This window comes from Populus trichocarpa, chromosome 5 (genome assembly GCF_000002775.5).
Source record: "Populus trichocarpa isolate Nisqually-1 chromosome 5, P.trichocarpa_v4.1, whole genome shotgun sequence".
Lineage (NCBI taxonomy): Eukaryota > Viridiplantae > Streptophyta > Magnoliopsida > Malpighiales > Salicaceae > Populus > Populus trichocarpa.
This window is the reverse complement of record NC_037289.2, coordinates 24,833,497-24,860,684: the sequence shown is the minus strand read 5'-3', so window position 1 is coordinate 24,860,684 and position 27,188 is coordinate 24,833,497. Positions and strand designations below refer to the sequence as shown.

General features: G+C 33.7%; 3 protein-coding genes and 2 long non-coding RNA genes across 8 annotated transcripts; 3 read left to right on the top strand and 2 right to left on the bottom strand.

The window, feature by feature from the left end:
- The first annotated feature begins 1,502 nt into the window (after positions 1-1,502).
- On the top strand, positions 1,503-8,127 carry LOC112327565 (uncharacterized). The gene is made up of 2 exons (XR_002981874.2): positions 1,503-2,330; positions 7,831-8,127. It is a non-coding gene; the product is annotated as an uncharacterized LOC112327565 (long non-coding RNA).
- Positions 8,128-11,905: 3,778 nt separating this feature from the next.
- Positions 11,906-14,836, bottom strand: LOC7457192 (chlorophyll a-b binding protein 7, chloroplastic). Of its 3 annotated transcripts, XM_052453014.1 has the most exons (6): positions 14,602-14,836; positions 14,313-14,479; positions 13,711-13,857; positions 13,022-13,158; positions 12,722-12,810; positions 11,906-12,563 (listed from the first exon to the last, which is right to left on the bottom strand). In XM_052453014.1, exons 1-6 carry the CDS (start codon positions 14,773-14,775, stop codon positions 12,261-12,263), a joined length of 1,017 nt encoding a protein of 338 aa, XP_052308974.1. In that variant the 5' UTR covers positions 14,776-14,836; the 3' UTR covers positions 11,906-12,260. The 3 variants fall into 3 exon arrangements, with proteins under 3 accessions (XP_052308974.1, XP_024457445.1, XP_052308976.1); XM_024601677.2 differs by lacking the exon at positions 12,722-12,810 and having other exon boundaries at positions 13,026-13,158; XM_052453016.1 differs by lacking the exon at positions 13,711-13,857.
- On the top strand, positions 14,830-17,856 carry LOC7485669 (uncharacterized). Its single transcript, XR_008059245.1, has 2 exons — positions 14,830-15,116; positions 15,826-17,856. It is a non-coding gene; the product is annotated as an uncharacterized LOC7485669 (long non-coding RNA).
- Positions 17,857-17,974: 118 nt separating this feature from the next.
- On the bottom strand, positions 17,975-18,730 carry LOC7494735 (calvin cycle protein CP12-3, chloroplastic). The gene has a single exon (XM_002306967.4). The coding sequence runs from the start codon at positions 18,635-18,637 to the stop codon at positions 18,209-18,211; it is 429 nt and encodes a 142-aa protein (XP_002307003.2). The 5' UTR covers positions 18,638-18,730; the 3' UTR covers positions 17,975-18,208.
- A 2,331-nt stretch (positions 18,731-21,061) lies between these two features.
- LOC7494734 (mitotic spindle checkpoint protein BUBR1) lies at positions 21,062-26,089 on the top strand. Of its 2 annotated transcripts, none has more exons than XM_024601116.2 (11): positions 21,062-21,355; positions 21,457-21,516; positions 21,603-21,747; positions 21,848-22,005; positions 23,866-23,947; positions 24,037-24,103; positions 24,167-24,221; positions 25,068-25,239; positions 25,335-25,417; positions 25,580-25,657; positions 25,768-26,089. In XM_024601116.2, exons 1-11 carry the CDS (start codon positions 21,168-21,170, stop codon positions 25,832-25,834), a joined length of 1,155 nt encoding a protein of 384 aa, XP_024456884.1. In that variant the 5' UTR covers positions 21,062-21,167; the 3' UTR covers positions 25,835-26,089. The 2 variants fall into 2 exon arrangements, with proteins under 2 accessions (XP_024456884.1, XP_002307827.1); XM_002307791.4 differs by having other exon boundaries at positions 21,064-21,355; positions 25,771-26,089.
- Positions 26,090-27,188: the final 1,099 nt, after the last annotated feature.

The window sequence follows — 27,188 nt, the reverse complement described above, 5'->3', positions numbered from 1 at the left end:
TTTAGAAAATTACATTATAGTACAATACTTCGTTGTCGTCATTTTTCAGTTCTATTTTCATATAAGGAGAGAGATGAGTTGCTATATTCCGGTGAAGAGAGAGAGTTTATTCATTGGCTATGATTCCAACCACGAAACAAGTTAAAATGAATGTCAACGAGTTCCACTGAGTAATGAGAATCTTATGATGGTTGTTTTAAGCCTCAATATATCTTAGAAAACCATATCCAAGTTAATAATATAATATTTTTTTTGTTTGATTTTATGGTTTGGACCTTTTCGGTTTGTTAAGTTGATAGGTTGATTTTTTGGTGTTCTAGAAATATTTTGTATGGTGTTTTGTGATTGAAATATGTTGAAAATGAATCTTTTGGGTAAAAAACTCTTAGACCCAATTTTTTCACCACCACAGTGATGGCCGGAATTTGGACCAACAAACTACATGTCACCTGTCTAATATTGTTTTTCAAAAGATAGGGGTGAACGACAATAACAAGCCCAGGCACACGCAAGCTTGGGCTTTAAGTCCTACGTGTCTGAGCTTTTCATTTCTTGATATTTGTTTTTCAATTAATACCTTTTTATGTCTTTTTAAAATGTTTTTTAATTAATACCCCTTCAATGTCATTTTCTTGGATTATCTAGCATTTTTTTTAAATGGTAATTGTTTTTTTAATTATACTAGATGTCTTTAATTTTTGATGAAGTTAATATAATTTATTTGTAATTTTTATATATATTTTATATAGATTACATTTATTTTCAAAAACTAAAAATGTTTTTTTATGATATTTTTATTGTGTTCGACCTTACATTGTATTTTTTTTCTTTTCTTTTATCCAATAAATTTTATGTAACTGTCGATTTTTATTATAAATTAATTTTAATAAATAAATTTATTAAACACATCAAAATAAATGACCCGTGTTGTACTTTAAAATATCTTGATCTATATTTATCTCTTAATTTTTTAAATTTTATTTTTATTTATCATCAATTTCTTTTTTATTGGGTTATCCCGACCTCATGATTTAAGACGCATGATACACACGTAATTTGAACATATCTTATGTTCAGGTCATAGATTTTGAGTGTTAACTCTGTTTATCCTGGACAAAAAAATTCATTTTTTTTATTGTAGTCTTAATTTTTTTATCTTATTATCAAGTTAATTAAGATGTAATTTAATTATTAATTTTTTCATATTAAAAAAAAACATAATTATCTCTCTTTTTTTCGGGTTAAAAAAACTATTCTGTCACGCGGAGTCTCCAATCTAGTACAAATTAAAGTGGAAAGTCCAGCAGGCATGCCCCTTTTTTTTTTTTTTTTCCGGAGGTTGATTTATGCGATGTTTTGACTTTCTCTCCCTAGGACAGTGAGACTAATTATTTAATTTTCTTTTTTGTTTACTGATAATGGGAGATTGTTAATTATCTACGACTACCTGCAAAATATTATAATTTTATTAGCACAATAATTATTCGGACACCATTTATATCTCAAAATCAGCTGTACCCCAAAATTCATCCTCCAATTTTTAAACCCTGGAGTCTTTAATTCAATAGCCACCTAGGAGTCAATTTCTGGAATATCACTATCATACCCTATCAAAAATAAAAATCTCAAGGAATTCCAACTTCCTAAACCAATCTCTGAACTGCAATAACCACCACTTATTACAAGTGGAGGTAGCCGTGCTACAGCTGATGGGAAAAGGAGAACAGATGAGAATTTTGGCAAGGGTTAGACCAGGAAGATCAAAAGTCTTCCTGGTAAATAAGAGATTGATAGACAGTCTATGATGCCTAAATGGGTGGCATTTGGTCAAAAAAGTGGCAGGTAACTGGAAACCGCGTCGTCCTTTGTCCTCGGAGTCACGTAAATGCCGCCCTTATTCTCTACTTTTCACACACCACATTCACGTGCCCACCACCAGAAAACACTCCCAAAGCCAAGCCTGGTTCTTCTCCATCTGATTTTGCCCTCACAGACCTTCTCAATCTGCAATAATGGAGGTCCATCTGAGGCAGCCTGGTGAGTTGAAAGGACCAAAACAACCTTGGATTGGATGTCCTTTCCTAGAGTTGCTTACAACTGGTTCATCCTTGTCTCCTCTTGGCTATTGCGCGTGAACAGTACCGTGCATCTGTGCTGGCGGGGTCGGGTGAATGATTCTGATCAACTTGTGTGTGTTATTTGTACTTCGTAGGGCACTGCAATAATTAATACGTGTGCAAGAGTAGTGTTTGCAGCACAGTGAAACATATGTGGGAGTGGTGGAGCTATCGTCCGGACACAGTAGCGTGTTGGAAGCAGCTGTATTTAAGGTACGATGCATTTGGTCGGATTCTATGACTTCTGCTGCCTTTTTTTTCTCCGTGCATTTCACCTACCGTTACATATGCATATGCCATGTGAACTTTTTTTTAACTTTTTTATCATAATAATTCACGATGAAGTCTGTTTGGGAGTATACTTTTTATTTTAAAATATATTAAAATAATATTTTCACTGTAAGTATATATTCATTTCGATGAAAAATAAATATAAGTTTAAATCTTATTTTGTTAATTTATCATCAATAAAAAAAACATGTCTTCAATTCTAGGATGATCATGTATTTATTCTTGTGGACAGTTATATTATTACATCGATCTATTGATTTTCATGTGGAACACAATTATTTGCGTAACAGTTGATATGTCAATGATATTTTAATTTATTGAAATATGTTGTATAAGTATTAAAGTATTACAAAATCATGTGATCATTGTCTGTGTTTATAATTTTTATTGTATCTGTTGTGATTACTTTTTGAGATGGATCATGATGTGATTGCATATTATCACGTGATATCAGTAGATTTTTTTAAATCCTTTTAAGAGGTTAGAGTATAATTTTACTTATGCAACACGGGATGCCCAGCCAGCGTGACTTCCTGAATGTAGAAATTATTATTATTATTATTAATTCAAATGTTACAGTTAATTTATATTTATCTCGATTAATTTTACGGGTATTAAAATTAACATCATATAAATTTCCAATTATTCTAATTAAAATAATAGATCAATTTGTTAGAATAAAAAGATTTAACTAATAATCTAACTTATAAATCTTGTTATTGAACTGTTTGAATTTTTTTGAAATTTCGTGGTAACACCATAACATTTATGGAAATGGAATGCAGTACTCCTAACTATTCTGTACACTAATAAGGGAATTGTGGTCCTGAACCATTGACTTGTTTGCAACGAAGGAAACGTGATCCCGGGCTCCTGTTTGCCGGTGGGACCAGCCACGGCATCGCTGCTGTGCCGGACATCTTTGAATATCTGCGAAACAAACAGAATTTACTTGAACAAATTCAAGTAGTTAACAATTCCCCTCATACGACCATCTATCTTCTCAAAGAGAAAATAGTAAAAAAAATAAAAAAAAAATCCCATTAGAACCACAAGACAAGACAAAATCTCAATGAAAATACCACTTATTCAGGAACAAACAAACTAAAATTTCACTAATTATCTCAACACAATCATTTTCAGTCTTTCGTGGTTTAAAAATTGAATTTAAATTGTTATTAATTCATATTTCTCTTTCTTTTCTTTATCTGTCCACGTAGTTAATAGTAAAAACTAATTATTATTTTTTAAATGATGGAATGTAATTAGATTGATCACACTCATCAAACAGGACATTACTTTTTATTGGCAAATTAAAAATATATTCTGATCCCATAAAATCAAGTTCATTATTATCCAAAAAAACAAATCAAACTAAGGATTTTTAAAACTTTTTACGTTTTTTAGGATAAAAAACATTTTAAAACCAGTTTAAACTTATTTGAAATTATATGTTTTTTTCAAATATATTTCATATCAACTTAATAATTCATTGAAATAGGTTCTCATAAATACTCATCTGGAAATTTAAACTCAAAAAATCAATGAAACCACGACAACTTTTACTTAAAAACAACTTATTAATATCGACTTTGATGAAGATCCAAGTAGATCAGTGGCTAGATTTATATCTTAGATAATCGATTGATGTATTGATTCTAGCAATCTGATTTATTTGTCATAGCCGTGGTAGTTAGTATTTAGTAAACCAAGGTGGTCGATAGCCGGTATCTACAAAATATCTTCTTTTATGTATTTGAAGACTCTCCGGTGCTTAAATAGATATTTTGCTTGAGAGAAAAAGCATTGATATTTTTTTTAAAGACTCTCAAGTAAAGACTCTCAAGTAAATATGTTGTTCTTTGTGGGGATTGAGTGCCTTTTTCTTTTAAGGAACCAATGAGTCTTTATAACTTATCATCTTACCTTTGGGTGAAGGGGTGACTCAAAAATCATCTTTTTTCTGATATCATTAAAACATATCTTATGTGTCAAAGATGAAAAACATCTCTAACTCATTTTAAAAAAATTATCTCTGATTTATCATAGGGAAATATCATTGACTCGTCAGAGGAGAAATATCTCTGAATCATTAGAATCTCATAGTCCAATATGAAGCCTAATAAGATTGTCAAAGCCATTTATATTTGGGCTTGGCACTTGGCTAAACCTGAGTGTGATGGGTGTAGCAGCTCGCTAGGACCATATAGGCTTAGGGTTAGCACTTAGTTGAGCCTAAGGGTGATGAGCGTGGCCACTCACCAGACCAATATACGTTTAGGCTCAACACGGCTGAGCCCAATAATGTTGTGTCTGGTAGATCATCAAATTCATATATGCTTGAGCTCAGTGCTCTACTAAGCTCAAGGGTGTTGGGTTATCACCCCACCTCTAGTTCCTTTAAATGATGATCAAGGTAAAACTAAAACATGTTGATTCATCGGACTTATATAATATAATTTTTAGTTTATTGAAGATTATGCAAGCATAAACAGATAAATGTTGAAAAAAAACTTAATAAATATATAAACCAAAAGGTATAATAAAATTAAAGTTTATAATTGATTATTAAGTAAAAAACTAAAACTCCTGGGTGTTTCCCTATAGCATAAACCTATTGTTCATCCTCTCATATTTTATCGTGGACTTATTGTTTTTTTTTTCAATTTCTCTCTTAAACTTTTTTTTTGTGCAATTGCATCCTTTTTGCGTCAAATTCAAAGGAAATTGAATCAAATTTCTTGGCTAAGGATGAAATTGAAAGATAGGGGACTAAAGCAGAAAAAACATCATAATGAGTGATGGTTTCAAAGCTCACTTAAAAAGTTTGATTTAGTCCCCATACTTTAAAAACAATAAATATTTGGTACCTCAATATTTTCTTAATTCAATTTTGGTACAAAAGTTTATTTTTATTATTTTTCAGTCCCTGGTTTGAGAAAGGAGAGGGAGTGGCCACCAGATTCCAGCGTAAAGAGAAAAAAATATTGTTGACACCGATTTCAACCATCAAAACAATTGATCTTTGTGTTAAATGATTTCATTTGACGAGGAGAGTTCATACTAGGTGATTTTTTTACCTTGAAATACTTATGAGATTGAGAAGATTTTTTGTATTAGGTTGATTTTAGGTTTTGTGATGGTTTTTTCATTTTTTTAGGCTATAGATAGGTTTATCACGGTTTCTAATGTGTTTTATAGGTGTTTTGAGTAAAAAAAAACTTCTGCCCCGATTTTGCGACTATAATAGTAGCATGATTATGAGAAAATTGGATGATACATTATTTGATTTTTTTTTGTTTGAAAAAATCAAGGCTGACAACATGTTGTCCTCCCGGGATGGAACAAAAAAAGGGCCAAGTTGAGTGGTTTGGCTTGCCAAGGCCAACAACACCTGGCTTTTTTTTTTCTAATTTTTTTTTAAAATTAATATATATATATATATATATATTAATATCTATTCTCTCTTTTATTTTGTTTATTGAGTCTCTTTTAAATGATAATTATTTTTTGTTATTTTGTATACATTTAATTTTTTAAGAGGTTTTTTCGATTCATCTATAATTTTTTTTAATCTCCTATATAGATGAACTTTATTTTTTGAAAAAAAATATTTATTTTCAAATGATATTTCTAACATGTGCATCCTTTCATAATATTTCACTCCTTTTATTTTATTTAGCCAATTTAATGTGTGTGTCTATTTCTATTATCGTTTTATTGAATAAAAAAATATTTTAATTAATAAATTTAGCGAATACAACTGGATAAATGTCTCGTAAATATCTTGATTCATACCTATCTTTAAACTTTTCATGCTTTATTTTTTGTTATCGTTGTGATTTGTATTTTTCTATTAACACCAATAGTTCTCAATTTATTTTATTATATGTATGCATAAACTTTTTAGTTTCCATTGGAGTTTTCTTAACTGCAAAAACATGTCGTAACAGGCTGCGTATATAATTGTTTTTGTTTGAAAAAATATCTTTATTTAAAATGATTTTTGTATTTGATACTATTATCCGTATTATTAAAGAAGACAACACTATAAAACTATATTGGTGATAAGACAAATAGACAAAATAGGGATTTAAAGGCATTTTGGATATTAGTTAGTAAGCTGAAAGCATCATACAATAAAAAAAGTCAAGGAATTGCATGTTGATTATAAAAATAAAAGTATTAAGTTACAATTTCATTTGAAATGGAAGGACTAAATTCACACCTCACCTATTTAATAATTATCATTAACATATACTAAAAAACATGGGCATTTCACTATGGTGACGAACAATTAAATGTTTTGGCTTTTTATAGTTTGATTCTCAAGGTATACTGAAAGGTTTAAGCATTTCACTATAATAATGGACAATGAAGTACTTTGGCATTTTACAATTTGGTCTTTGATGTTTTTTTTTATATAAATTCATCATTCAATATTGGGTTTAATGAATATTGAAATACATAATTTGTTTTCATTTAGTTTTTATGGAATTATCTCAGTCTTATGACACATGTTTGCTAGGTTAACACGGGTCGACTCGACTCAATTTTTTGTTCTTTTTTAATTGATTTTTTTTATTAATTTCATCCATCAACATTGGATTGATTGAGAATTTGACTTCATATATTTTTTTTATTTGCTTTCTACGGGGTTATCATGGTCTCATGACCTATATAAGAAGTTTTGCGGGCTAGCTAAGTTGGTCCTTTTTTTTTCCCTTTTTAATTATTATTTTTTCAATTTTCTCCTTCAACATTAGGTTCACTAGGAAATTGACTTCATGATTTTTATTTATTTTCTTTCTATAGAGTTATCCTAGTCTCATAATTCTAGTTTGACAAGTTAACCCGAGCTCACTCGGGATATTTTTTTTTGTTTTTTTAATCCTTGAATATTGGGTTGAATGGGGGATTGTGCTTCATTTTTTTTTTATAATTTACTTTCTATGGAGTTATCACGGTTTCATAACCTAAGTTGCAGGTTAACTCGATTGCCTCGGTGTTCTTTTTTATTTTATTGTAATTTTATCCTTCAATATTAGGTTGATTGGAAATTAGACTTTATAATTTATGTTGGTTTAATTTCTATAAAGGTATCTTAGTCTTATGATCTAGGTCACAAGTTTGGTTGATTAACTTGAGTTGACTATGATGGTTTTTTCATGTCCTTTTTTTTAATTGACTTTTGTTTTTTTAATTTCATCATTCAACACTAAGTTTATTGCGGATTAAACTTCATAATTTGTTTTAATTTTTTTATGTGTGATTATCCCGGTCTTATGACTAAGTTTTCTTAGTTTTAACCCGAGTTGGCTCGACTTATTTTCTCAACTAGATTTTGTTTTGAATTCCATCCTTCAGTTTTGAATTGATTGATAATTGACCTTAATGATTTTTTTTTATTTTTTTTCTATAGGGTTATCAGAGTCTCATGACCTGAATTGAAGATTTGGCAGGTTAACCCGAGTTGATTAGGGTGGATCCGATTAAATCCAAGTAGATCCAACATGTTGTCTTCTTAATATTGAAAAAATAATATCGTCTTGATTTTTTCTAGTTATGCTACTTTTTTACCGGTCGTTCAAGTTGTTTTTAAATCTGCAAAGTCAACTAGTATGTCTATTCGGGTCAACCTCCATATAATTTATTTACTTTTTCTATAAAATATGTTAATGACACTTGAATATTTTTTTATGTTTAACAAAAATTTAAATGGGCCTGTAGCGTAGCCGTAGTTGGACAATTATCAAGTATTTTTACATGAAAATACGATTTAAAAAACATGTAATGCATGAATTACAAAACAACTAAAACAAAAGGAAAACAAATTGTAGCCTCCCTCATATTTTTCTATTCACCACTATAATGTGGTGACTTTTTTGTCATTCTAAATAAAAATTACTCACTTTTGAACCAAGGGTATTTTTATCTTTTCATATGATGCATTAGTCGCTATGAATGTGTTTGAGGGTATTTTTATCTATTCAATATATTTATGAACAATAAAAGAATCAAAATACCCCTATGATATAAAAAAACTAAAATTTTAGGCTATGAGTGTTGTTGTCTTTTTCTTTTTTAGAATACAATAAGATTATGTATATGACCTTAAGGATAAAAAATGTAAGCTATTTAAACAAGGGTATTAACATCTTTTTCTCTTCTTTTTTTTTCCTATAATTGTTGGTTTAGTTGAGGGTCGTAATGTAATGTACCATTTAATTTGTTATTTTTAAATGCAAAAAAGTTGCTCGAGACACCTTGTATTTTGGGCGACGCATACGGCGTCTCCCAGTGATGTAAAATGAGCTTCCGTCGTCTCATTTGTTTCTTCTCTATTTCCTCTTCCTTTATTGGTGGTGGGCGTCATCTAAAAATGGCTGGTTTGTCACCAATAACTCTTCCTTTCCCCCCTTCATTTCTCTCTCATACCCTAGAAAATCAATTTTGGTCCTTATTTTTGTTGGTGTTTCGGATTTAGTCCTTTTTATTTTGATTTTTGATTTTTGTCCTTTTTTATTTTGTTAAAATTTTATTTATTTTCAATTTAATCCTTCAATTCTAATTTGTAAATGAAAGTTTTTCAATTTGGTCCTTCTACTCTTGATTCCTTATTTGTTTCCTTTGTTTTTTTGTCAATGTTTTTATGGTTTTTAATTTTATCCCTCATATTAGTTTTTTTTTTGTTTTTTTTCAATAATATTAATACTAATTTCAATTAGGTTATTTTTCTTTTGTTTTCTTATTTTTTGTCAAAGGTTTTATAATTTATAATTTTATCCTTTAGATCAAGTTTATGTTTTTTATTGTCTCAGTAGTAGTAGTAATAGTACTAGTGAATAATTCTAAATTCTAATTTAGAATAATAAATTATAAGAAATTCTAAATTGTATTTTTTAATAAATTCCAAATGAGTATAAATTTAAATTATATTCAAATAAAATGGAATAAAAAATCAAATATATAAAAATATTATATAAATCTAAATGTATTAGATGTAGTCTATTAATAAAATATAATTAATATTTAATTATAATAGGAATATATTAGATAGGTAATTGAAATATAATAGGAATGGTCCTGAAAATAATATCCGGTGTAGTTATTCACATATAGGATTCAGGTAGTGTGTGTCAATATCAAGACAAAAAAATACAAATATAGTTAAATAATAAAATAATAATGGTGGTCGTCGTAGTAATAATAATAATAATAATAACAACAAACAACGACATTAATAGTAACAGTAATAACAATGATGATAATAATAATGAAATTGATAAAGAAAAAAACAACTGAAAAGATAGGTAGCAACATGGACATTCTTCTATTAACTATAATAGTCAAGTGACGTGTATGACCTTCCTAAAAAAAAATACTTGCCTTTGATATATGGGTGTTTTTTATATTTTCACACGATTTATTAATCATTGTAGATCTAGTTGGTAGTATTTTTATTTATTTAATAATTTTAATTATAGTAAAATAATAAAAATATCCGCGAGGATAAAAGAATCAACATAGCAGAAGCAAGTGTGTCGATATTTTCATTTTATTTTTATAAACATTCAAATTAAACAAGCGTCATTGAATCTAAAAAAATGTAAGTAATTATAGCCAGGGGTATTTTGATTCTTTAGCCTCAATTATTTTTGTTAATTGTATGTTTGACTGAGGGTGAGGGTGATAATATAATTTAATATTTAAATAATATTTTTAAATTTAAAAAAACTGCTAGTACTTTGAAGTTACCATATACTTTGAGCGGCGCATACAATAACTATTAATGGTTAAAAATAGAATTTCATCGTAAAATTTTATTACTCATTGTCTTTCTTCTATTATTAGTAGAGCGTGTTGTAAAGAAATAATAATATTGTCTTAGCTTTAATTATTAGTATTATATATTTTTTGTACTACTGCTTTTGTGTTTTCTTAGCTGAACGAAACGAAGCACGTGGCTAACGAAAGTACAGACCGCGTGCCCACGCACTGCAGAAACACGAAAACCATGCAGTGCCAGCTGTTTTAATCAGGAACGTCGTAAATTGAACATCAATCAAATCGAATCAACAGTAGTAGAAAAAAACAATAACAAGTGGAGTATGGTATATTTACTAGTATTTGTACACCAAGAAATACTCTACAATTTGACAGCAGGGAACCGTACGATTCCACGGAATCCGATAAGAACAAGCAGTCACATCCATCATCACTTTCACTACAATATAGAAAACGTCCACTATCTGTAGCTTTATTTAGAAAATGTTCAAGATTACGGTAATGATGTTATTTAAATTGTTTTTTTAATATATATTAAAATAATATCTTTTTATTTTTTAAAAATTATTTTTAATATTATTACAGTAAAACAATTTAAAAATACTAAAAATAAATAAATAAAAATATAATTTTTTATAAAAATATTTTTAAAACACGAAAATAAATAAATTCTTGATATTGATACTCTTTGCTCCCTCCTTTTGCTACCATTCAGTCTGTGTTTGGGTGGAAGGTATGATCATTTTTTTCCAATGAAAATAATGTATATTTTGCTTTTAAAAGATGTGATTTGTACTTTAAAATAATTGTATATTTAAAAAAAGCCACCACACCTCTCACCCAAACACACCTTCAGTGAGAACGGGGGACTGACCTTTTTGTGCTCTGAGAAATTTAGCTCCCCTAATGAAAGTGTTGTATAATTCTGATGTTTAAATGCACTTTTAATTTGATTTTTGATTTTAAATATTTTTATATTGTTTTGATGTACTTTTAAACAAAAAATAATTTGAAAAACAATTTCGAAGACTTATAAATTAAATTGTAAGGAAGATAATGTTTTTTTTTCTATGATTTCAAATCTTCAAGTAAAAAAAATCCATTGGTTCAATCGTTTGTTTCTTGTTCAAGTTTTTTTTTTTTTTATCAATATGTTTTTTGCTTTAAATTAGAACTTAAATGGAAGGTCATATATATATTATTCCAATTATGAAATATTTTTTTATCAATAATTATGCTTAGTGTTTTTTTTATATTAATTTTCAAATTATGAAATATTTTTTGAATTTAACTATTTTTTAAGTGCAAAATAAGATTTTTATACCGGTTAAAGTATGAAGGTGTTTGTGTCAAATCTTCATGTATCCAAACAATAGTTTCAGATGATAATCCCGAGGGATTGTTGTGATTTACTTAAAAAAAGAGAGAAAGAAAAGGCGAGATGATGGCATGTTAATGGCCATCCATGGTTCCTTCACCTCACCATAGCTTTCGAGAGGGGGTGGCCCAACCAACCAACCAACCAACCAACCACACCAGGCCTTTGAGTGGTCAGCTGGTCCAATCCCCAAGTCGGCCTAGATCGATCGTACCTAAACACCCCATGTGCTCATAATCCATGTACGGACTCTGTATTTCGTGGATGACAAGGATTCCTTTTCAAGGCTCGTTGTTACTAATCCCCTACTCACCCCTTGGTTAATAATCTCTACGTCTTAAAATTAAAGATAAATTAAAAAGGAGTAAGAAAATCTCTTAAACATAAAACCGAAAGTGCACAAACTTTCACAAGCACTAACCACTTATTTATCACTAGCATCTATCTATTAAAATTATGCTTACTAGACGGCACATTGGCAAAAACAAATGAGCTCTGAGCAAAACCAATCAGCCATTGATATTTGATGCTGAATTCGCAAGAGACACCTTGCTTAACACTCAACAGTACCTTTCTACGGGGTTATATTGCATTTTGTACCTTTCTGATCTAATTGGGTCGACGGACGGACTACGACGGAGGAACGATACCTCGTATGTACCTTTCTGAACACCTAAGAGAAATATCTACACCAACTTGAGCGTGGAAAACAGATTGTTGTGAAGGGGATCTGATATGTGCTCGACAAGGTTCTCAACAGGCCCTTTACCAGTCAAAGCTGCTTGGATGTAAAAGCCTAACCAGGCAACCATTGCTAGGCGCCCATTCTTAATTTCTTTCACCTTCAACTCCTCAAAAGATACAGGGTCTTTGGAGAGGTTCAAGGGATCGAAGAGGATTCCCCCAGGGTAATTGATATCTCCTGGCAAATAAATTCCCAGAGGTTCCAAAGCCTCAATTCCACAGTATCTTGCATACTCCGGCCCAACCTGTTCACCAAAGAATTTAGATTCCAATACATTTACAATCCATCACTCATTTTGCAAGCCTGAGCCCAGAAAAGTTATGCATCACAGGTATCTTTATCATGAAATTAAAAGAGAAGGAAGCAAGGTGAGATCGAAGTGCTGCTTGCTAGAGTGGTTACCATTAGTATGGCTTGACAGAAAGCAATTACAAGCACCCCTTGCCCCCCGGCGAAGTGGAGTCCAGGGATGCCAAGGTAGTCTAGTGTATCTCCCTGGTAATAATTTGAAGAAGCAAGAAGCAAAAGAAATAAATCAGCATGCTACTGCAGTGGACATATTCGCTCTTCACAAAGAGATAGTAAAGAAGTGAATGGTAGACTCTGACTCTTAGGATCAAAACTAACCAAGAATAGGGAATTAGGAATATCTTTAAACACGAATATCTCTTGAAGATTGATGCAAAGAGAGGGTTAATATACTAGCCTTAAGCTTTGAATAGCCAACTCGCCACCATACAGGCTCAATGAAATGAAAGGCACCTGACAAATCCAATACTTCTGGAATCAGAGCACCGAGAGCAGCAAGCATAGCCCAGCGAGCATGAAGTATTTCAAAGCTGCACAAAAATGGAATCAAACTGAGGAAATGACTATTCAGTATTTGAAAAGAGAACTTTGTTTTGCTATGTTCATAAAAGAAAAAATATTAAATACACGGTAAACATTGTAGAAACAGTTCGAACCAAATACACCATTATAGGCATCCATATAAAGCTGAGGAATTAATTGCATATACTCAGATAGCAATCTTCAGCATCAAGCTATGGCGCCTTACTCCAGAAACATAAATGTTGCCCCTAGACTTGTTATGGATGAAAATTTGATTTGAGTTTCAGATTGGCAATTGCGGAGGACATTGTCCCGTGGTGGCCTAGTGGTAAGAGCTTGAGACCAAGAGGTTTGCTCCCTCCGTGTCTCAGGTTCGAGCCCTGTGGTTGCTCATATGATAGCCACTGGAGACTTACATGGTCGTTAACTTCAGGGCCCGTGGAATTAGTCGAGGTGCGCGCAAGCTGGCCCGGACACCCACGTTAAACTAAAAAGAATAGCATCGCGACTAGCCCAGCATGCATATGATTGAGGATATAAAAGGACAGCAAATGGCATACTTGAAGTATCTCTGGAAAGCAACCGGATCCTCAGCTAGACCCGCAACATCAAAGCCATAATCCCCTGGCAGCTCTCCACTAAGATATGTTGGGTACTGGTACGAAATGGGACCGAGCCACCTAGGGCGCTCCTCTCCATACCAGAAGCTGAAAGTTAAAATTCCTCTTGTTGTCACATTGCAAATTCGCATTGATTGAAAATCAATTAACAGGGAACAATCAACAAAGCAAAAACATTAATCTGTACCGCATGCCTTTTAAACCTGCTACACGCAACCTATTCAATATTCTTGAAAGAAGATATTATACGAAAACCAAGTCCTGGGAAGGGAGGTGCTTTGCTGCTGCTGCTACCAATAGTCAAGCAGCTCCTTGGTGACAATTTAAGGCTGGTGGAACAAATGGTGTACATAGGTGACTTCCAAAGTAATCAGAATACCTCGGGGATGAGAATTCTTGGGGAACAATAAATTAACTTGAAGTAAATTTCCATTCCACCATTCATGCATTTAATCTGTTCAAAGTTTATTATATTAACTTGTCCGTATTAATTATGATTAAAACAAGAAGAAGGGAAAAATGCTTACCCCGATCGAAATTACCTCTCTTTACGGGCCTTTTGGGCTAAAGCTTTGAACTTGGAAGATTGTTGAACGGCAAGTTTCTTCCTCTCTTCCAATCGCCTCTGGAGAGACTCTCCAAGTGGGCTATTGGCAATGGCTTTCACAGCCGTGAATGGAATTGCTGAGAATATCACCACTCCAGCAAGCTAATTCCAACAATTATATATAAATTTCAACAACTAGATAAAAGAAATAATTATATATATCCGTGCCTAGATTGAAAGCAAAATTAATTAAGGATGTAGCATAGAGTGAGGGAAGCACGTACCTCTTGCCATGAAGCTTTGCAGATGGAAGCTGGTAGGCTGGTACTGTTACTGGAGTTGCTTCGAGATTTGGACAACAAGATGCGGGGGACTCTTTGATGGGCGAAGAAAGACGAGGAAGACGCAGAAAAGGAAACATGTGGATGCACTACTGCCACTGCCAGAGCCATGACCATCAGTGGTCTTTCTCCTTCAGCTCTTGCAATTGGATATCGAATCGAATGAATGGGTTATAATAGATAAAATAAAACAAAACAAAATACTAATAATGATGATGGACAGGCTTACACGTGGTCCGTGCGGAACTGGTCCACGTAGAATAATAACGAACTTGTCTTAGGTACATTCTTAAATAAAAGATCCTAATAATAGAAATTAAATGCAATCATTTAGTTTCAATTAATGTCCGGTCTCACAGAACAGAGAAATGGAGCACTAGCAGCAATAGTAGAAGAAAACCCCAGAATCTTTTCTAGTTCTTTCTGTCGCAAGCAGAGCCTCGAGCCGCTACTATACTGTAAGCACTCTCCAATCAATCTCTTTGGATTTTGCTTATATATGCGCTTTGTGATCTCCGATTCATCGAATGAATGAGCTTTGTTATTTTGGTTCGGATATAAATTATTTAGGAATTAAGTTTAATTCGGAGAAAGACGAAAGATATTTGAAACCCCACCAACAATTTTTGCCTTTTGTTTTTTCTTCCAGCAAATTTTATTATCGGATATCCTCAGTGCTGTTTCATTTGCTAAAAGTAGATGTCTATTTTGGACAACAAAAATAAAAATAAAAATAAAAATGGTGAAGTATGATCGGATTAGCCTGTGACCGACTTGGATTGTATTGCATTGCCTTGCTAGCAACTACTATATTTGTTCATGGGGAAATATCCATGTATTAACGATGGAAGATATCGAGCTGTGTTTTCTGTTTCAGTATTTGTATGTTACAGTTGAGACAAAATGAGAAGATGGATCCGGCGAAGCTTCTGGACAGGAACTAAACCTGGAAGAGTTTGACCAAAAAAAATAATGTTTTGTTGCAAGCATTTATTTACTAGCTAAAAATTGAAGGCTTAAACCCTAAAAATTTCATTCACTTCCGACCTGGTGTTCATAACTTGGGTTTGTGGTCATCTAATTGGTGTTTTGATTGCTTTCCTTTTTCGTTTTTAAGTTCCAGATTTGTACACACTTTTTGTTCACTCGTTTTTGTTTTCTTTATAGAGCGCTGGTTGTCTTCTGCCGGCTCTTCTTGAGATTGTTTTTAGAAGAGGATGTGTCCAAACTCCTCTTTGCCATTTCCATGGATCTCGAATGAAATTCTGATGAAACTGGAGAAGAAAGATTTGTCCCGGGAAAGGTTTTGTGATCTTTCATCACAGGAAATTGCCGAACTCATCTGTTTTCACAAGATGGACAGAACACTGCACATTTCATCCACCAATTCCCAAAGCTAAACCTTGCAGCACATGTTCAGCCCATAATTCACACTGCGATGAGGGTGAACCTACAGCATCACCAGACTTTCAATGGGAGGACAAGTTTCACGGATACACGGAGCCATTTTGGGATAATGATGTTGATTCTATTCTTCATCACCAGTACTTTATGCTTAATGAGCAGTACATTGACAGGGACCACACGCTGAGTTTCACGGTGCCAATCTATGAGTATCGCCACCTGTAGTGTCAGATAAATGGCTTGGTTCACAAACAATTTTAGTCTCTTTTAGGCATCTTATCTTGCCATAAAAGCATCTGCCTCCAACAGAGTTGTTGGACCTGCAGCCTCTGCCCGTGACTGTGTTGAGAAATCCATCATATGAAGCTCGTCGTTGAGATTTTAAGCATTTTATTCCAGTGGTTCTTTGTAATACAGATGGCATTGTCAGAGTGTCATCTGTGCAGTGTATATTGCACATCTTAAAGAAATTGCAGGGAATGCTATCGTGATTAGGAGAGATTTTGGTAGAAATCTTGGCTTGCAGGTTGTTGAATTAACTGGGGAAACAAACATGTACTTGAAGTTGCTCAAAAAAGGCTCGAGTATTCGTCAAAACTCTGGCGAAATTAGATGCTTTATGCTGGAAACGGCATGAGTAACCAAGTATATTCATCAATTTAGTCTTTTTATCATCGGGGTCAAGGCAGCCTTCTTGGAGGTTATTGTCTCTAGGACGCAATACATTGCTAGTCGTATAGAGAACAAGATACAAATTGTGCCTTTGTCGTCTTCTCTTGCAAATGCCAATGATCTTGGGGAATGAATAAGAGCTACATTCCATTGTCTTTTCAATTTTCCTCTGGAAATAAACATTCAGGGTGTGGATATTGCCAATTTTGAGCCAAGGTGTCAGGCTGTCAGCTATATATGATGAAACTGACATATTCTTCTATAGTCCATCATGCACAGAATGGAAAAAAATGTCGAGAGAAGCCAGAAAGCATTTACAACTCACTGCTGTAGATCTGATGGCATACTCGAGTGTGGGTGGTGGAGAGAAGCCGGCTTTTCTGCTGCGGTCTACTGAGGTATTAGAGCCTTTCATTCAAAAAATTCAGGAAGAAATGTTGAGAGCCACTTTGTACATAGAGTTGGCTACTTGCATGAGGGCTTGAGAGCAGCTTGGATCAAGTAGTTGTTTCCAACTGTTTAAAGCTGGGTGGATTCAGTTTTCTGTCATGTGTAGTTCAATGTGTTGGGTAGCGACTTTCTCGGCACATTTGGTGGTTGTGATGGGAACTCGATGCTGTTACAGATCTTCTTCAGATGACAAGTCATGCTAGCAAGCTCTTCAAGAGATCCCGGGAAAATGTGTCATCCTTCGCCACAAACCTCGTAGAGAATTCTACAAGAAATTCTTACATGAAGCGTTTCCACAGGAAACGCATTCGCACCATTTCCTACATGATAATTTTAATGCTGAAGTTATTGAGCACAAGCAGGATGCTATAGAGTTATGTCAGAGTCACCGGATGCTGTGTATATAGGAGGCTCACTCAGAATTCAAACTGCTAAAATCTCCTGGTAGGTAGTTAGAGGCATGTTTCTGATCACCTTTCGAAGCTTGTTGAGAACACATGGAGTGATCTAGGAGCCGAGTAAATGCGTTGCTATCGGACCTCCTTTCTCCTCTGAACCATGGTAGAATAGCATCTTATTATTAAATCATTTTTACTTGCTATTTAATGTTAGAATCATGGCTGAAAATGCTTTTGCTTTATTAATACCACTACTATTTGTTTTCACGACACTTGTTAGTGGTTTTACTAGACTAAGTTGCGGCATCATGATCGAGTAGTATTCATCGATGAAGCTTGTAGTAGCTACTACAAAACCATCCTCGTAAACAAGATAAAGATAGTAGTAGTAATAGCACAAATATAACTTTATTATTGTAAAAAAGTTGTTGCTGACTTAGCTTTTTGCAGCGGAGATGGGGGTTGTAATTTACAAGGAGGGGATCAGGGTAGTAATCAAGAAAGAGAAGCAAAACACTCGTATAGTTATTACAAAGCATACAACTACTTGAGAGAGAGAAGAGAAAAGTGATGATCGAGTCGGAGCTGATGAAGGTGGTGCTGGCGAGACGTAGCTGCATATATAATCAATCTTCGTAGATTCGACACTCGTCAGTCTCAGGATTGTCTTGACAATAATACTCGAGAGGATCCTGCTTCTCCAACCTGAGCCTGAAATCGGCCTTTGCTTGGCTCACCTCTTCCACCTCGTCCCATGCTACCTTGCACTCCACTGATGTCGCGTCTCCCTTGCATGCTTCCTTCGCTTCTATCACCTTTTCCTCTATCATCTCTGTCAGCAGCTGGTTCCTCACCAGCGTCCCTTTGAACCTTGCCACGCCTCCTCCACCACCTCCCATGCTTGCTTTCACCCTCATCGCTTTCATAGCCCTCTTACTACTGTCCCTCCCTGTAGTCTTTATAGCAACAGGTCTTATACTCAACAATTTGTCGCCAAAAGCATCAGATCTTAATGAGAAATTAGATGAAGACAGGATCAAGGAAAGAGATGCCATCTGTTTCTCCTTCTTCTCCTCTCTAGCAAACAGAGCAGTCCTTATCCACAACTACTTCAAAACTAGATTTTATTTTTAACAATATGAATGATTAGGGATATGAATGTAATTTCGTGCTTGATAGTTGATGATATACTTGGATATGCTTTTCGTTGTTGATTTACCAAAACAGCCCTCCCTGCACCTGCACGACGTCCACCACTCTCGGTGGTCATTAATAATGGTCTCCGTCTCACTTTCCACGAGCGGCGTGGATTACATGAGGGCCTTTTTGCCTAGCTTGAAGATCAAGTAAGGTGGCAGGATATGCTTTTCCAAGCGTGTGAACGGTATAGATTTACTTGGAGATTTCAAGAAAGCATTCATTGTTTTGCTCGCCTTATGACGCGACATTCAGCAAGTAGCTCTCAGACATTATCCACAGCCAACCAACTTCTTCATGGAGTGATAAGTACAGGGAAAACAAAAATGCCCATCTCTCTTGTATTTGCTGTTATCACCATTCATGGAGTGATAAGTACAAGAAGAAGAAGAAACAGAGTCCATCTCTTGTCTTTTCTGTTATCACCACTTCACAGTATGCTTGCGATTGTTAGTTATTTGAAGTGAAACATGTTTTATGTTTTTTTAATAAAGAAGTGAGAATGATATAAATTTACTTTAAAAACTATTTTTCTAAAATTATGAAACGCCATGTCAAGTTTAAATGAACTCCATGGTGCATCGTCCAACCCGTAAGAACGCTCCCCTCTTTTAAATTTCCGGGGCGCCTATGCCCATGAACTCCCTTCGGCATCATTAAATTATATATAAAGAAATAAAAAAACTAAAAGGTCTCGGTGTTTTCGTGTAAGCAGAAATACTGTGTATTCAGATGGTGTATTATCGATTATTTTATCATTTACTGCACTTAACAGTTGACCTGGTAACATAGGCAAGGTCGTTTTTGCAAGGAGATCCAAATGTTATTTGTTAATTCATTGAGGATAATTTAATCGTTCATTGTTTTTTTTTTTTTTATGTATAGTAAAAATATTATGTTACAGCTACAAAAATAGGTGTATTTGTGTATTTTCCCGTTTATTTGCACTTGGTAGCCTTAAAAGCTTAAAATTGTTTTCTTTACACTTTCTTTTTTTTAAGTAAAATAACATATTTAACCTTCCACTTGAAACGGAGGGCGTTTTCGTTTCTGTATTATGATTTTCTAGAGCTATTTAATAATTTGTATTGTTAAAATATTAATAAATCAATAAAAAAAATATTGACCGATGTTACACCGTGCTACGCGTCATTGTTCTTCACACCATTCTAGAGGTGTGTGAAGGGTATTCTGGTGGCTGCACAGCTGTTAAAGCGACATATTTGGTTAGACTGGCAACAATGAATTTTTTTTCTCCTTCCATTCTTTTCTCTCTCTCATGCCCTAGTATTCATGCCTAGCCTTTAAAAATTTAGTTGTGTCTTTTAATTTGTATTTGTTTTGAATTTAGTCATTATTATTTTGATTTCTATTTGTTTTGATTTTAAAGCTTCTTGAAGTTTTTTTTTTTAATTTCATCCCTCAACATTTAATATCATTTAATTTTTGTATCCAATTTGATCCTTATTTTTTTCATGCTCATTTTTTTAAAATCTTTTTCTTCATCTTTTTTATTTTTCAATTTAATCCCTAATTAGTTCATTTCAATTATTCCTTGTGCAAGATTTAGTCCTCACTGTTTTAATTTTATTTTTTAAAATTTTTATGATTGTGAATTTTGCTTTGTAATTTTTTCGGGTCTGTATTTTATAGGGTAATCTCAGTCTCATGATCTGATCTACTAGTTTTGACGACTAACCTGCTTTAAGTTTGGTTTTTTTTAAATTCTTTTTAAAAATTGTTTTTTTTTTATCATTTGACATTAATTTATTGGGCAAGTTAACACATGTTGGCTTAGTTTTTTTTTATCATTTTTTAAATTTAACTTCAGTTATTTTAGGTCTTTTTTTAAAAAAATATTTTTAAATCTTGATCTCATATCGTATTTAGCGGGTTTATAAAGTTATCCCGACCTGAATCGGGTCTTTTTTTTAACTTTTTTTTTTCCTTTCACATTTAGTTACTCGACATTGAATTTTGTGATTTTTTTTAATTAATTTAATTTTATATCAGGAATCACTCAGTATTCATAGAGTTAACTTAAATTAACTTTATTATTGTTTAAATATTTTTTATTTATTTTATTAAAAAAATAACTCGACCCCCGGAATTCAAATCTTTGAAACCAAGCAGTGGACCTGGAGTCCCTTATTTTTTTTAATGAACAGTACTTCCATTTCAAATTTGTTGAGAGGAGAGGAGTCTAAAATGGTAGGGGCCGCAGGAAAGGAAGGGCACAGATTTCCACCCTCCACAAATCAGTTCATCTATATATATTTATAACAAACGGCTAGTAATCTCATTTTTAAAATCTCTCTCTCTCTCTCTCAAGATTCAAAGAAGAAGAAGAAGAAGAAGAAGAAGAAGCAGCAGTCATTAAGGGAGAAAATGGAGATGGAAAAGTTGGATGCAGAGACGGAGTTTCTTGCGACAAAACAAGAGACGGGTAACGAGTGGGAACTGTTCAAAGAAAATGTAAGACCCCTGAAAAGAGGCCGAAACGTTGGCCTCTTGAATCAAGCCCTCAAATCCCACACAGACTATCAACTCAAGAAATCTCTCCTTGACACCCGAAGGTCCTCCTCCTCCTCCTGCTCCTCCATCCTCCATCCTCCTTTCATTATATTCATAACTTATTGATTTGATTTCTTTTCACCTTTTAATTTCATGGGTCTAGGAAGTTGATAGAAGCGATTGATGAGTATAAAGGGGATGATCCTCTCTTTCCATGGATTCAGTGAGTACTCTCCTTCCTACTTTTATTGTTGTTGTTGTTGTTATTATTATTAATTAATTAATGAAATGCTATGGTGATGTTTGAAGGTGTATAAAATGGGTTCAAGAGGCATTCCCACCAGGAGGAGACTGCTCAGGCCTCATACTCATATACGAACAATGCGTGCGTGCTTTTTGGCATTCCGACCGGTACAAGGATGATCTCCGTTACCTCAAAGTTTGGTTAGAATATGTGGGTTCTTATTTATTTTTCACTCTTTACCTGTCTGTGTTTTCAATTTTTTTGGAGATTCTTTGTCCTGATGAAAATAGTGCTTCTCTTTTTCTGTTAGGCTGAAAATTGTGCTGATGCAGAAGTCATTTACAATTTTCTTGAAGCAAATGAAATTGGCAAGTCACATTCTGCTTATTACCTAGCATATGCTTTGCATATGGAATCCAAGTCTAAGATGAAAATTGCAAACGACATTTTCAATCTTGGGATATCTAGGTAAGTCTCTCTCCTCCAATATTTTAATTCTATACGACTGAGTTGGCTTGATTGCTCAAGGGCTTGGAGTTGTTTTATAAGGCTTTTACATGGATTTATACCACTCCCTCACAATCAAGACTGATGATTCAACATCTTCATTATATATTCACTTAGTTAAGTTGCATAGGCAGTAGTATTTGCCTGCTACAGCATATGAAGTAGGTTAAAGAGCAAAGTAATCAAACATTATATCGCAAAATGAAACTGTCCGAGCTGCATTTATTGGGACTAACTCTCTGTGCGCGCTCAAACTTTTAGTTTTGTTGCAGTTCAGCATCATTTAAATTAATTCGCTATTCTTGTGCTAGACAGCTTGTGAGCATTTGAGTGTTTAGAGGGCGTTTGGTAACGTGGCTGCGGGTGAGGTTCACCCGCAGCCACACCAAAAGCCGTTTGGTTAAAAAAAAAAATTACTTTTTGATGGTAGGACCCATCAAAATGTCAGCCGAACCGCATGTCTACGAGAAGCAGCATTTTGCTGCTTCTCGTAGGGAAAAATGCAGAATAGTGGAGCATGGCTCCACAGTGGAGCCATGCTCCACTGTTGCACTGTTCACTTTAGTGAACAGTGCTGTTTTGTTTTTTTTTTTTTTTTGAAAAACATGGCAGAAAGTTTAGTTTTTTTTTTCCTTGAAAAACCAGTATAGTTAATTGATTTCACTCGTATTGTTCACGTGAACATGAACAATATTGTTTTTTTTAAAAATTAGTTTAAGGTGAATTAAATTTACTCGTATTGTAATCTCAATTTTATTCCTGATAATATTTTATCTAATTTTATTACACGCTCAAAAATTCATGAAAACTGTAGTTCTTGTCGAATGAATTTTGTACGTAATGAAATTGTAAATTTTTTTAAAAAAATTGAGTTTTACTCGAAAAACTAGTATTTAATATTATTTAATAACACTACATAAATTAGAAGGATATCGCATGATGACGTAGTATTTGTGAAATTTGATCGCAATTCCAATTATGTTATTGCCGGGTTCGACCCAGTTAAAAAAAATTCAGTTTTTATTTTTATTTTAATTGTGTTTTATTCAAAAAATTAAAAAGATATCGCTTGATGACGTAACAAAAAATTCAGTTTTTGTTGTTGCGTGCTTAAGAAACCATGAAAAATATAGTCATTGTTGGATAAATTTCGTATGTGATGACATTGCATATAGTTTAATGGAATAATAAAAAAAAATTGATATCAATATTATTTATTTCATGATGTAATAATAGTAGTTAAATCTACAATATTTAAATTAAAAATATTTTTTAATTATTTTATAACCTCAATTTGAAAAGTATTTTTTTAACCAAACACATTAAACTACTTTTTGTTCAACCTCAATTTCAACCACAGTTTTAACCAAACATATATTTTTTCAACCCAACCTCAACTAAAAGTACTTTTTATAAAACAACTTTTTTAAAACCACAACCACAACAACAACCATAATACCAAACACGCTCAGCTATGTTTGCAAACAATAACAATTAGACTTTTGAAAGCAATGAGAGAATAAGGATCCACACATAACTGACTTCATTAAAGTTAGTGTAATTTAATACATGGAAAAGTTATATGGTGCGTGCTGGAAAAGCAATGAGGAGACGATCTTGTTTCTTGTTTGTTATCATCAGCCAAGCTTTTTCATGGTCTGATATCTCATCTCTGCAAAAATCATTTCTTGTTCAAGTTCTGTTGTGTTTTTCTCCCATCAAAAGCAACCACATTGAAGTTACTTATCCTTCAGTTTGATGGACTTGTCTATACAATTAAAATTTTCTTTTCCAATTTTCAATGAGCGTTTACTTTTACAGGGATGCTCAACCAGTAGAGAAATTGAAGGACGCCTATAGGAAGTTTCTTATTAGGTCGATGAGAAAACCAAATGTTGTGGAGGTATGCGGCTTTGGTAAATTATTTTGTTTAGTTGATATATGATCAAACAAATGGAAGTGGTTTATTATTTCATTTCTCCTTCTTCTTAGGACGACTCTGGAGAAAGTCACTTGCCAGTCCGAAGCTTTGGAACTGTCCTGTCCACTGCAGATAATCGTAAGTTTCTACTGCTCTAATCTGCCATTTTGAATTTATTGCTAAGACTCACCAATGTTGCAGGGAGGCAAAATATGGAGAGATCTGAACTTGCAAGGAAACAAATGAAGCCAGACAGGTAAGGATGCGGTTTTAGAGTTGCTACTTTTCTTTTAGTTCCTAGTTCCCCTTTCTGTTCCATTCAAGGATTTGCCTCTTGAACAAGGAAAAATGAAATTGATCTGCCAGCCTGCATGCATATATGAATCTCTAAAAACTTGCTTATTTTGTTACCCAACTGGGATGAAGTAGCACATCCATTTAGAAGCTGTGCACAAGTTCTACCGTGGTCCCTTTTCGCATTGCACACTAGGTTGATTTGGTATATAACAGTTATACGAAGTCTGCCACAAATGTTTCCACAGCGGAAGTAACATATATATTTAAAAATTATATTGAAAATGATTGGAAAGATGGAAACAAGCCCATATATAATTTGATGTCAAAGTTTACTAATGCCCAAAGGCACAAGTTTCCTTTGGTGTGATAGATTCTCGTGAATGTCAGCATGTTCCTTCCTCTTAATACATCCTCGGAAATGTAGAAACTTTTATGATGTCAGCATCTTTGCTTAAAAGTGAACAGTTGACTGGTTCATTCAGTGTTTCAGGAATACAAAAGAAAGTTGAGAAGTGACTATTGCTATGATTGAGATGCATAAATACATCTATGGACTTGCAATTGAGTACTTTATGCCATCGCAAATTTTGTTTGCATTGATTAGAGAATCTGTGCCATGATTCCTCTTCCCTACCCGTGTGAAACATTGACGCATGTTGTATGCAAGTGTTTCAACCGAATATGCCTATTGATATGTGTTTTATTTCGAAATTTTGTTATTGTTGATGGAAGCAAACTCGGTTGGCATTATCATTTGGATTTCTGTTCTAACTTCTAACACACTTTCTTCTGATCCCGTTTATAGGACTCAAAAGATTCCCCTTTCTATTTTCAAAGACACAACAAGTATTGACACCATGCCAGGACATCAATCAGGCAAGTCCAAGACAGATTTGAGTCCTTGGAGCACTCTTGGAGCTCGAGAAGAGAGAGACAAAGAAAATAGTGCATTGCCTACCAAATGGACAACATACAAGGTGGCTTCATCTCTCAAAAACACTCCATACAATTTTTCATCTGAATTCCTTTTCAATAGGAGGGCACTAAACTTTGAGAACATGCCTTCTCTCAGATTCCTCGGAGACCTGGAGCTAGAACTGGAGGGGTAACTGCAAGCGCCTCCATTGAAGTGTTTGTTGACGAGGAATGTACAGAGTGAGTAATACCATTGTTCTAAGGGATAAATAATAATTTGTCAATTGATGGAGACAATTCTCCATCAAGGAGATTGCATCAATTCTTCTGTATCTATATGTAGTGCTTGTTGATATGTTAGTCTCCTTGTTCTGTTGTTAACTTGTTATTCTGTCTTATCAGAATGGATAGATCACATGATCATGATGGCAAGTCTTCGACGTTGAAGCTGAGGCAGGGAGATGGCCTAGACATTAAGAAGTAAGTGCTAGTTGCATGACTATTTCACTGTCCACTCAAGGATGTGCTAAACATTACAGAGGATATATTACCTAGTGAGAACTGATTAGTTTTCTTGATTTTTCAACTAGCAGGGAAACAGATCTCTTAAGGGAGAATCCACTAAGGAACTTTCCTTTGCGCAGCCTTCCTAGGTGATTGGGCGCAGCACAATCTAATAACAGACTTATTGTTTTACCTTTCTTTCAGTGTTGTATGATCTTAAGCGGATTAGCTTCTATCTCTGAAGCCCTGATCCATATCTTCCAGTGCCATATGATCTCAGGCATGGATGGATAATATCTACAAATTTGGTTCAAGTCATTCTGAGATTTTTAGATTTTTCTTTGTAACGAAACGACTCTGAAATTAGTGGTTTGGTGAGCTAGCACAATTGTGCTATTGCATATGAAATGATTTGTTAGCATGATAGTGTTTACTTATCGGAATCCAGAACTTCAAAAAAGATGGATGACTTTCCTGAAGTTTGCGCATAGGCATGCATGCACAGTAGCGGTGCCGAGTCATTTAAATCTAGGCGAAGCAACACATTAAAGATCAAAGCTCGGATGTTAAGGTAATTTTTATTTTATAAAATATAATTAATAAATATACTATATTTATTATTAAAATATTTTGTTAAGCGAATAACTTGAGCCGTTGTGAAAATAAATATAGCCTTTAGGCTATCGGACACTGTAAATATAAGCATGCATGGATAAGTATGTGCAGATACATATGACACAGCACAGCAATCCCAAAAAAGTGTCATCAATCATTTTGCCTTTACTTCGGTCTGGCATGGAATGAACAAATTTAAAGAATTGCCAGGCAGAAAAAAGAAAGCACATCAACCATTGACTTGTTGGAATATAGGAAAGAAATACCTGCACGTGAAAGCAAAATTGATGGCATACTTACCATGATAATAATTCCATGTATCATGATTATAAAACCTATAGTTTTAAAATTCAAGTAAAGCTCAAGTTACATATTATAAGGATAAAAAATGTATATATATATTTTTTTAAAAATAATATAGTTTTAATAAAAAAAATCAACACATTAATGACTGAATTTTTTTAATTTTTTAAAACTAGAACGAACACTGAGTGAGCCCTCAAGCCTGTAGAAGTTTTGAAACAAAATAAATTATTCAATATACTAAAAGGGCTCAGTGCCCCTGTTACTATTTACAATAGATTTAGAGCACTGTGGATTGGAGCTGTAATGGCAGCTTAGCCCTTGACACAAAGAGTTGCAAGGGCAACGGAGGAGAGGTGGAGTTGTCTTTTTCGCGGAAATGCATTTAGCATTGAAGGGATGGTTGAGGAGAAAATGGTTAGCACAAGTTTTGGTGGAGTTGCAGACTATGAGGAGCAGGCACCTGGCGCTAGCGTTACCTACGCAAGGACACTTGGCGCTGGGGCTGCCCGACTCGAGCGCACCTGGCGCTTGGGTCTAGGCAAAAGCTCAATTGGCTATGGCAGCCCCAACGCCACGTGGTGCTGGG

Excerpts from the sequence above, each read along its gene's own strand:
- LOC7457192 (XM_052453014.1), bottom strand. The coding sequence starts at position 14,775 with ATGGTCATGGCTCTGGCAGTGGCAGTAGTGCATCCACATGTTTCCTTT. Across the intron at positions 13,858-14,312 it reads CAAAAGGCCCGTAAAGAGAG|CTTCTGGTATGGAGAGGAGC; the intron begins GTAATTTCGATC and ends TTTAACTTTCAG. Across the intron at positions 12,811-13,021 it reads CTATTCAAAGCTTAAGGCTA|ATACACTAGACTACCTTGGC; the intron begins GTATATTAACCC and ends ATTACCAGGGAG.
- LOC7494735 (XM_002306967.4), bottom strand. The coding sequence starts at position 18,637 with ATGGCATCTCTTTCCTTGATCCTGTCTTCATCTAATTTCTCATTAAGA.
- LOC7494734 (XM_024601116.2), top strand. The coding sequence starts at position 21,168 with ATGGAGATGGAAAAGTTGGATGCAGAGACGGAGTTTCTTGCGACAAAA. Across the intron at positions 21,517-21,602 it reads CCTCTCTTTCCATGGATTCA|GTGTATAAAATGGGTTCAAG; the intron begins GTGAGTACTCTC and ends TGATGTTTGAAG. Across the intron at positions 21,748-21,847 it reads TCAAAGTTTGGTTAGAATAT|GCTGAAAATTGTGCTGATGC; the intron begins GTGGGTTCTTAT and ends TTTTTCTGTTAG.